Source organism: Lotus japonicus, chromosome 2 (assembly GCF_012489685.1).
Source record: "Lotus japonicus ecotype B-129 chromosome 2, LjGifu_v1.2".
In the NCBI taxonomy this organism is placed as follows: domain Eukaryota; kingdom Viridiplantae; phylum Streptophyta; class Magnoliopsida; order Fabales; family Fabaceae; genus Lotus; species Lotus japonicus.
In genome coordinates this window covers 95,520,154-95,531,050 of record NC_080042.1, presented here as the reverse complement: position 1 = coordinate 95,531,050, position 10,897 = coordinate 95,520,154, and the positions used below count along the sequence as shown (strand labels likewise).

Below are 10,897 nucleotides of genomic sequence, written 5' to 3'. Positions count from 1 at the left end.
AATAATTGATGAAAATGGAGATGAGGATGATTTTAATTTTAGTAGTTACAAATTTTTTGGGTTTGTGTTGATGAAGATGGAGAAAGTGAGGAATGAGGAGGGAAGATGAGTGGTGATTATAGAGTGGGGGACTAAAAATGCAACTGACTAAATGTTATTTAATTAAAAAATTATTATTTGTCACTTAAAATTAATTTAGAAATGCCATGTCATCATTTTCAATTAGATTTTAGACGGAATTTAACGGAAGACCAATTTTGCAACCTGGTGGAAACTTCAGGGTCGTTTTTTGCTAATTTTGAAGTTTGAGGACGATTTTCGCAGGAAGGCCAAAGTTGGGGGACCAAAAGTGTAATTAAGGTTAATCACTCACTTTAAATGTATGTAGATTAGAGTCGGATCTAATCCCATCTTTAATTTTTTTGGTTACAAGAGGAAGTCACCCATCTTTAAATTAATCACAAAAATGGGCAGAATTATATCATGTTGCCGAAATAAATATCAAAAGTATCTAGACAAAAATTATACCCATAAAAAAATGTCGACTACAAAAACGAAAATGAGCATGAAGTTATTTAATTTTTGTGGTTGTGTATTAAGCTGAAAATTATTGTTGCTGTTAGCGTTACACGGAAGTAAGAATGAGAAAATCCTGACGTAAAATAAATTTCACGTGATATCATTTTATAGTCCTTGACCCCCAAGAAAAAAAGTATTTATAATGCACAGAATTTATTTGGTTTGAATTAAAAAAAAAAAATGGAGCTAGAGAGATCTGATTTTATATATAGTTTGATTTGATAATGGAGTTACAATTAGCAATTTAGCATTGGTTCCGGGTTCCAGATAGGGCAGGCAGGGATGGAAAGAGCGGCACTAGTTCGCAGCAGATACTTGTGTCGTCGTTCACTTCTCTTCCCAACCACAACTACAACTAGGTCCTCTCTCCCTCTCCCAGTACCACTCCTCCGCCGTCACTCCACAACCATAACCAGAACCAGAACGAGAACCGCTGGCAGTAGTAGTAGTAGTAGTAGATTGCTTCTCTCTTCTTCTCCGCGCTTTTACTCGCGAAACCGGTTCCGGAAGCACTTCTCTTCCCTCTCCTGCCAAGCCCTTTCCTCTCCTTCTCCAGGTCTCTTATCTATCTATGCTTTCCTTCTCTCAATTCTTCTTTGTTATAATAATAATAATTTCGATAATTTTATTTATTTTTTCTCGGTTGGTTGGTTGGCTGTAGTTGATTTTCCTCCAGTAAAGGATGAAGTTGCGAATCAATTGGGGTTTGAGAAAGTCTCCGAGGAATTCATTCCAGAATGCAAATCAAAAGCGGTATTGTTCAGACACATCAAGACAGGGGCTGAAGTCATGTCTGTTTCCAATGACGATGAGAATAAAGTCTTTGGCATTGTTTTCCGCACTCCACCGTAATATTCACTCTTCCTGCTTCTTTTCTGCTCTTCTGCAACTGTAACTAATCATGTCTATGTATGCATGTGTTGTTGTTTCATATTCATACTCATACTGACTGCAACTGCAGGAAAGATTCCACTGGTATCCCTCACATCTTGGAGCATAGTGTGTTATGTGGCTCAAGAAAATATCCTTTGAAAGAGCCATTTGTTGAATTGTTGAAAGGAAGTTTGCACACTTTCCTCAATGCATTCACATATCCTGATAGGACTTGTTACCCAGTTGCTTCCACAAATACCAAGGTAACCATTTAACTTTGAACTTCTACTCTTTCATTCTGGTTTACCTCATACGGGACTCAGATATTTCTAAACAGGATTTCTACAATTTGGTTGATGTCTACCTGGATGCGGTTTTCTTTCCTAAATGTGTAGAGGACATTCAGACTTTTCAACAGGAGGGTTGGCACTTTGAGCTAAATGATCCTTCAGAAGAAATCACTTATAAAGGTTTGCTAAAACATAACTTGTGTCTCTTTCAATCTCTCTAAGTGTTACCTGCCTTGATATTTCTGGACTCATGCATTTTTAATCATTTATGCTCATGTCTTGTTTGTTGTTCCAGGTGTTGTGTTTAATGAGATGAAAGGTGTCTACTCTCAGCCGGATAATATACTTGGACGGGCTGCTCAACAGGCTAGTTTTTTCATGGCTTGTCAATTTCTTTTCTTTATGGATTTGCATTTTGCATGGAGCTCTCTCCTTTTCCTATGCATTTTTGGGGCTTGCATTTATTACATGCAATCACCGATTCTTCATTTAGAGTCTGGAACATTTCAACAGTTTCAATTTGGTATTTTAAGCTTTCTCTTTATTTCATGATCTTCCTACAGCCATTCCTTATGATAGTGTCTGATAATATTGTTTGTAAAGATATTATATTTTGCTCTCGGCATTGAATTTTCAATGGTATTGCTATTTGTTATTCCAATCTGTAAGCTCCTGTCTCTGAAACATGAATACATTCACTAAATTCATGTTAAATATATATCGTTTGTCAATTTCAATTTTATAACCAATTCTGACAGTTTCATGTAACTTTGATGCAGGCTCTTTTCCCAGACACTACCTATGGAGTTGACAGCGGAGGTGATCCACAAGTTATTCCTAAGTTGACATTTGAGGAGTTTAAGGTTTGTTTTGAGAATCATGTGAAATGGTTATATAGAGATAACTAATTTCCACTAGACTTTTGTTTGGGTGTTAGTCATTTGTATGATCCTACCAACATTGTTTGGTTTGGGTAGTATGATGGGGATAATTGTATATTTTCATACACACTTGTACCTTGTTAAACTTTTCACTTTCATTATTTCATATAGTCTATAGTCTATACTCTATTGTAGATCTCAGCAAGAGTATATGCAAATTTAATTGTTTGTTTTAAGAAAGATTTCATTTTAACCTTAATTGACAGGAATTTCATCGCAAGTATTACCATCCCAGCAATTCACGGATATGGTTTTATGGAGATGATGATCCAAATGAGCGCCTCCGCATCCTGAGTGGTAAGAGATTTAGTTTAACTTGCTTGAAAGGGCTTTTGATGAAATGCGCCGACTTAGGATGAATGACTAAAGCCTATAGCCTTACTTGTTGTCCAAACCCATTCTATGACAATGATCAGGATATTGTTGGGTGACCTTGAGGGACTCATTCGGTTCTCACAGAAGGCCCTTCTGTGTAGTGGTCTTATCCAAGCAAGCCATCATTCTGGAAAATGATTAGGATATTGTTGGGTGACCTCGAGGGAGCTCTTTCAGTGCTCTGTACAGAAGGCCCTTCTGTGTAATGGTCTTATCCAAGCAAGTCATCATTCTGGGCAATGATTACGATATTGCTGGATGACCTCGATGGAGCTCTTTTGATGCTCTGTACAGAAGGCCTTTCTCTATAATGGTCGTATCCAAGCAAGTCAGCATTCAGCAACCTGCTACAGTTCCCTTTGTGCATAATTTTTAAGTAATATGTTAAACATATTTTTTTTCACTTCTGAAATTACATGAATATTTCATGTTAAGAATTGGAATAGGCATGAAGTTCAGACATAATTCTTTAGTAATATGTTGAACTTGTTTTTTTCACTTCTGAATAATATTCCCATGTTGAAGAATTGGAATAGGCATGACTGCATGAGGTTCTATAGAGTTCCCCTTTGAAGATCCTATATTTTCCTAGAGCTTCCCTTATATGTCTAGATTTATCTTCCTTTGGATTTATTTATTTTACTTCTTATATTTCTGTGTTATTATACTTTTTTTGTACACTGCCATTTTTTGTTGCTAAGTCTAACTGAAAGAATAGTGTTGGCATGATTGCACTGTTTTTTGTTCATGTTTTATATTTCAGACCAGTTATGAAAGATAATTTGAGTTCAGATTGTAGCCCTTACTCACTTACTTTTGCCTCTTCTCTATTGTCCAGAGTATTTGGACATGTTTGATGCAAGTTCGGCCCGAAATGAATCAAAAGTTGAAGCACAGAAACTATTTTCAAAGCCAGTCCGGGTTGTTGAGACATATCCTGCAGGGGACGGGGGTGATTTGAAGAAGCATATGGTCTGCCTCAACTGGCTGCTCTCTGATAAGCCCTTAGACTTGGAAACTGAGCTAACACTTGGATTTCTGAATCATCTTCTGTTGGGCACTCCGGCTTCACCACTGAGGAAAATTTTGCTAGAAAGTGGATTAGGCGATGCCATTGTTGGTGGTGGGCTTGAAGATGAACTACTCCAGCCTCAATTTAGTATTGGAATGAAGGGTGTTTCTGAAGATGACATTCATAAGGTAGAAGCACTGATCACAAGTACACTTAAAAAGTTGGCAGAAGAAGGTTTTGATACAGATGCCATTGAGGCTTCTATGAATACAATTGAATTTTCTCTCAGGGAGAACAACACCGGGTCATTTCCACGTGGCTTGTCCCTCATGCTACGGTCCATTGTAAGATGAGATCAATTTTTTTTGGTGTGGAAAATGGGCATCATTTGCTAATCTAGTTTTATAAGTGGTTTTGTTTGTATATGTAGGGTAAATGGATTTATGATATGAATCCCCTTGAGCCATTGAAGTATGAGGGACCTCTTCAAGACCTAAAATCTCGAATAGCAAAGGAGGGCTCCAAATCTGTGTTCTCTCCTCTGATAGAAAAATTAATCTTGGACAACCCTCATCAAGTTACTGTGGAAATGCAGGTACTCACTTTGGCCTTGGAAACCTGTGTTTGAGGTAATCCACCCAACATGTTATGTTGGTTATTGATGCAAATCTTTCCTTGTCAGCCTGATCCTCAAAAAGCTGCTGCTGATGAAGCCACAGAGAGACAGATATTGCAGAAAGTTAAAGCTAGCATGACAACAGAAGATCTGGCCGAGTTGACTCGTGCAACTCATGAGCTTCGGCTTAAGCAAGAAACTCCGGATCCACCAGAAGCTTTGAAAACTGTTCCTAGCCTTTCTCTACAGGATATTCCTAAAGAACCTATTCATGTTCCCACCGAGGTTATCATTACTCTTTCCCTTGAGCGTGAGTCTTAGGTGTTTGCCTTTGTAATATTTGGAGACTGATGATGACTTGGATGCTGAATGTAGGTTGGGGATATCAATGGGGTAAAAGTTTTGCAGCATGATCTCTTCACCAATGATGTCCTTTACACTGAAATAGTATTCGACATGAGTTCATTGAAGCAAGAGCTTCTTCCTTTGGTTCCATTGTTTTGGTAATTATGCAACCTCAGAAGGATGTTTGATATTCTGTTTCCATCCATCTATAGCTCCTAATATTACATGCATGTGGATTTCATAGATACCAATTTAAATTTGCAGTTAGTTATTTACCTTCCTTGGGTATGGCTTTCATGTTTTGAATTTCAAAATAAATCATTAGATTGTACTAACTTTCTTTTTCATATTATTATTTACAACAAATCTTATTTTCTTTTTGATGTTTTCTTTCTTCTGTTCCTCATCGCTTATATACGAAGCATCTTCTAGATAGATAAATTGCATCAAGCTGTAACTCTCCTATGTTACTTTTGACAGCCAATCATTGCTGGAGATGGGCACAAAGGACCTGACTTTTGTCCAACTAAACCAATTAATTGGGAGAAAAACTGGAGGAATATCAGTTTATCCCTTCACATCATCAGTGCGGGGCAAGGAAGATCCATGTAGTCACATGATTGTTCGAGGAAAAGCCATGGCTGGACGTGCTGAAGACCTTTATCACTTGGTACTTTTGTTTATTTAAATGTTCCCTATTTCAACACTCAATGCTTTTGATTATTAGTATGATATTTCAATTTTGGTAATTTAAAGCCTAATATCATACTGTTACTTTAGGTTAATTCTATTCTTCAAGATGTCCAATTTACAGACCAACAGCGTTTCAAACAGTTTGTTTCCCAGAGTAGAGCAAGAATGGAGGTAATTATAAAAAAATATTGTGCGAATTGCGAAGAGATGAAAAAATGATGATAGGTGAATACTCAATATGCAAAATCTCCATACTGTTTGTCTATATTGTTAATTTTTGTCTATTTTCAGAATCGGTTAAGAGGCAGTGGTCATGGAATTGCGGCTGCAAGGATGGATGCAAAACTGAATGCAGCAGGCTTGATGGCAGAAAAGATGGGTGGTCTCAGGTTGGAATATTAAGATAGTGTTATGATCTACTGTGAGGGCACATTTACATATAGTTCTTAGTCATAGTATAGTAATAATTTTTTATGACACTTCAGTATGACTATTATCTTTTTAAGGTTTTAAGTTTCATGATTCTCCTCTTTTAGTCTAATCTTTATGTTTAATTTGGAAACATAAGTGTAATTCCTGTTGTTCTTTATTTTGGCATATTCTTAGTTACCTTGAATTCCTTCAAACTCTTGAAAAAAGAGTTGATCAAGATTGGGCTGACATCTCATCGTCTCTTGAGGAGATTCGCAAATCTGTATTTTCCCAGCAAGGCTGCTTGGTAAATATCACTGCTGATGCGAAAAATCTTAAGAACACGGAAAATGTTGTGAGCAGATTTGTTGATATGCTTCCCACTAGTTCTCCCATTGCAACAATTACTCCTTGGAATGTTAGACTTCCACTGACAAATGAAGCTATTGTGGTTCCTACTCAGGTATTTCATTTTGTCATTCTTTGTGTACATAAATTTTTTCTGTTATGCACAGTCATAGTCCCCAAATTTCATTTCATTTTTTTTCTCTCATTACTTTTAATTTCCATTTCTATCAATAAATCAGTGTTTCTTTCTCTAGGTTAATTACGTTGGAAAAGCAACCAATATTTATGATACTGGTTATAAGCTTAATGGGAGTGCATATGTTATTTCTAAATACATTAGCAATACATGGTTGTGGGATCGTGTACGTGTCAGTGGTGGAGCTTATGGAGGTTTCTGTGATTTTGATACACATTCAGGTAAGTTCTATACTTCTATTATATTTAGGCAGAATTGTTGAGTAGCAATGTAGCATCCTTGCAATCTTATCATTTTGTTTCTCTTTCTAGGAGTGTTCTCCTTCTTATCTTATCGTGATCCCAATTTACTGAAGACGCTCGATGTATATGATGGAACTGGGGATTTCTTAAGAGAATTGGAAATAGATGATGATACTCTAACAAAAGCCATAATTGGAACCATTGGGGATGTAGACTCATATCAACTTCCTGATGCCAAAGGTTATAGTAGGTACGAATATGCGATAATTGATAGTTTGATACCTGTGGAGATTGTTTTCTATGAAATTTTGGTCCTTTTGCTGAATTACTAGAGGTTGCTTCAGTTATCGTTGCTTTTCTTCCTATACTTGCAAGTTATGCCTACTTTTCATTTCATTTGCAGTTTGTTGCGGCACTTACTGGGTATCACAGAGGAAGAAAGGCAAAGAAGACGTGAAGAGATATTATCTACTAGGTAAAGATTCTAATTATTGATTACTAACCCATGATCTGAACTTACACATTTTATGAATACATGACCATTTGATCCATGCTATTGATAAAGCAAAATAATGCATTCTGATCTCACTGATTTTTTTGTATGGTAGTGAGCTATTAACTTAACTGAAATGACTTTCTGAATCTGTAATCAATTTAAATTTTGTTCAATTTCACTTTTGGTTCCCCTAAGTTTGGATATGTATCCGTTTTTATTATACTCAAAAGGGTTAAAGGTCATATTAGTCCCTGTGTTTGTAAAAACGTTTGATTTTGGTCCCTCAGTCAAAAAATCGCCAATAATTGTATTATAAACCGCCACTAACTGTAAAAAAAATCGCCACTAATCGTCATTTTTTAACTAAGGGACCAAAATCAAACACTTTTACAAACACAGGGACTAATATGACCCTTAACCCTACTCAAAACTCTCAAATTCTCAAAATGTTCATAAATTAAATTAAGGATTTTGTGAATACAAAAATTGAGAGAATGACAAAACTTGGATAGTTTTGAAAAAAAAATAGGAGGATGGTCTAAACTAAGGGGATAAAAAATCTAGGGGTGCACATGGGCCGGGTCAACCCAATGAATTCATCCAACCCAATCCGATCCAATAGTAAAAATACGGGTTGGATTGGGCGAACGGGTCAATCGGATGGATTTTGTTACGATCCAATCATCTTTGGATCGGATATCGGATTTCATAATAATCCATCCAACCCAACCCGAAATCCAATCATATAATAATAATATATTATTTAGTATATATTTTTAATAATTTTAATTTTTTCTAACCTACTAGTAGGGAATGTAATTTATGGATACTTGAAGTCCTACTATTTGAGTGATTTTAAGGAGACTTTGAGACTAATTTGTTTGTAATTACTCTTTATATTTAAAGACTTGAAGTACTAGTTTAGTTATGTGTTGCTGTATAGATGTGTGTAGACGCTAGTTATGAATTTATGATGTAATTGCATGTTAAAGACTTGAAAATTGAAATACTTGTTTTTTAATATTTTTTCAATATTTCAGATTTATTTTTATTTTAATATAGCGATCTAATCAATCCATCCAAACCAACCCGAAGATTGTCGGATTGGGTTGGTTCGGGTTCGTAGGTGAAAATTCACGAAATCCAACCCAACCCAACCCAAACAGTTTTGATCGGTTCGGGTCCTGATTAGCTTGAAAATCCATCCAACCCAACCCATGTGCACCAATCAAGCATTTAAATTTCATAAGGGATAAATTTTGGTGTAAAGATTGCATGTTTAACATTTATTTTTTCTGTTCATGGAGACTAATCTTCCAGAGTATTTTGTTAGACCTTTTGAAATATGGGTTATGCCTCCTTATTGTCGGTGCAAGGAGATGAAACAAAAAGGAATATTACTATTTCTGCATAAAAGTTCTATGTTACTGGCTGGGCATCTTGGTCCTGAGCTATCTACTTTGCACTGAATTAGATACTGACCTTTGAAACCATTTATTGTTCTTATTCTGTTTTACTGTTTCGCCAGTGTGAAGGACTTCAGAAATTTTATTGATGCAATGGAAGCAGTTAAGGATAAAGGGATTGTGGTTGCAGTGGCATCTCCAGAGGATGTAGATGCGGCAAACAAAGAGCGTTCCAACTTCTTTCAAGTAAAGAAAGCCCTTTAGATTCGGGATCTATTCCGCAAGGATAGGAAATTGTATTCTTGCGTAACACAATTTTCCGTTGTTGCTATAATTATTTTACAGTGTTAATAAATTATTGTAGTTTTTTTTAATATTTTGAAGTTGTAGATTCTGAAATTGATGCAATCATGCAAATCAGCCTAACTTGTTGTCTCCACTCCCCTTCGTTTTATTTTTTGATCGGCAAAAGTTAATAAATTAGTCTTCCTCAGGGTTTGAACCCTGAACCCTTCACCCTCCAAAACTCTTATGTCCCCTAGCTCTTACCGCTTGAGCTAACCTTTGGGGACTCCACTCCCCTTCCTATGTTTGCATATCAGGTGTGGTGGCTTTTAGAGTGAAAGAGAGTGATAGGGAAAACCTAAAATTACCTACTATAGCAAGTGGTAGTAACCGGTTGAAGAAAAAAAACCAACGGTTATACCTTAAACCCCCCCTCCCCCCTTCCCCCCTCCATCGGTACTTCTCCACCCGTCTCCCACTTACCCCTCACACCATACACTTCCTCGCCATACCCTAACCCAACATAAGGAACATGGTTGCACAAGAGAGGTAGAAAGGAATCTAAGAGTGAGGTATTGAGAGGAAAAAAGAGATCAGAACGAGAGAGAAAGCAAGGTGCTAGGGCGTGAGGCACAAAGAGTGGTGTGAGGGAGAGAAATGGGATAAAGGCAGCGATTTTAGGGGGAGCCTGTGGTGGTCTCAATGGTGCTTGTGGTAGCCTTTCTTCTGCGATGACAGTTCATGGTTGAGGTCCGGTCACAATTTGGTTGGAGAGAAGGAAGGATTACGAGGATGATAGAGATATCAGAACTAGAACATGGCAAAGAAAGCAAGATTCTGGAGTGTGATGCACATCAAGTGGTGCGAGGAGAGAAAGGGGAAAATGAAGTGATTCCAAGTGGAGCATGTGGCGGTGTTCTCGGCAGTCCTTCTTCTTGAAAGAAAATCATAATTTGGGTCTTAACTATTTTTCCGTAAATGCAAACGAGTTTGTTGAAAAATAAAATTTGGTGGATTGAGAGGGTTTAGAGAATCACCCCTTATTCATTTTTCTATTGTATTGAATTGAGTTTTGTTGAGAAATTTGAGTACTATGAAATTTTTATTTTTTTTCCTAGGTTTTTTCTTTGTTGTTTTTGTGGGTTGGGGTTTGGGTGGATTATGATGTTGCCACAATGTGGTCATGGTAGTGGGAGGGTTGGGAGCAATGGAGAGAGATAGTCATGGCAGTTGGAGGGAGGGGGGGGGGAGAGAGAGAGAGAGAGAGAGAGCTTGTGGCTTTGCTATGGATGGAAGTCGTGAATTGGTGAAGAGGGTAAATCGGTCAAAAGGGAAGATAACATCAATGACATAATTAGTATTTTAATTAGTTTAGAGGTAAATTTGTAATTTCAAATGATTAAAAAAAGTCTTTCACATGTGAAAGACCCACATGATAGTTCACCTTAGACAAACCCGTTGGTGGCAACTATTGACGCTATAGTTTTTGCTACCCATACCACCCCTATAAAAAGTCGATTGTTCCAAAATTCTTTTTAGGCCATCCAAATAAAAGGTAACTCATAACTCACTTGAATTCTTTAATCTTTAAGATGTTGGGATCTACTGCCTTGACCTCTTCTGCTACGGTTTATGTCCTTGAGGCGCACCTACGTGTAGTTTTTTCTAAGTCTAGTCTTGGTTGGTGGCCTTCCATCGTGGACAGTGTTGGTATTTTAGTATCGAACAAGGTATCATCATGGAAAAGGGGGAAAAGTGTCGTGTTATATGGTGGTGAAGACATACTCTT

At 37.0% G+C, this 10,897-nt stretch overlaps 1 protein-coding gene across 1 annotated transcript; it reads left to right on the top strand.

Annotated features, from left to right (window-relative positions):
• Positions 1-772: 772 nt before the first annotated feature.
• Positions 773-9,262, top strand: LOC130741463 (presequence protease 1, chloroplastic/mitochondrial). The gene is made up of 19 exons (XM_057594395.1): positions 773-1,135; positions 1,241-1,427; positions 1,541-1,715; positions 1,790-1,922; positions 2,038-2,108; positions 2,522-2,605; positions 2,890-2,980; positions 3,897-4,414; positions 4,501-4,665; positions 4,753-4,971; positions 5,062-5,189; positions 5,512-5,701; positions 5,812-5,895; positions 6,016-6,113; positions 6,331-6,598; positions 6,738-6,900; positions 6,991-7,171; positions 7,325-7,396; positions 8,946-9,262. The coding sequence occupies exons 1-19, from the start codon at positions 862-864 to the stop codon at positions 9,085-9,087; spliced, it is 3,243 nt and encodes a 1,080-aa protein (XP_057450378.1). The 5' UTR covers positions 773-861; the 3' UTR covers positions 9,088-9,262.
• Positions 9,263-10,897: the final 1,635 nt, after the last annotated feature.

What these genes read in the sequence shown, in the direction of transcription:
- LOC130741463 (XM_057594395.1), top strand. Translation starts at nt 862, where the DNA reads ATGGAAAGAGCGGCACTAGTTCGCAGCAGATACTTGTGTCGTCGTTCA. An exon ending in AAGTTACTGTGGAAATGCAG is followed by an intron (nt 4,666 to 4,752) that starts GTACTCACTTTG and finishes TTTCCTTGTCAG; the next exon opens with CCTGATCCTCAAAAAGCTGC. An exon ending in CTGAAGACCTTTATCACTTG is followed by an intron (nt 5,702 to 5,811) that starts GTACTTTTGTTT and finishes CTGTTACTTTAG; the next exon opens with GTTAATTCTATTCTTCAAGA.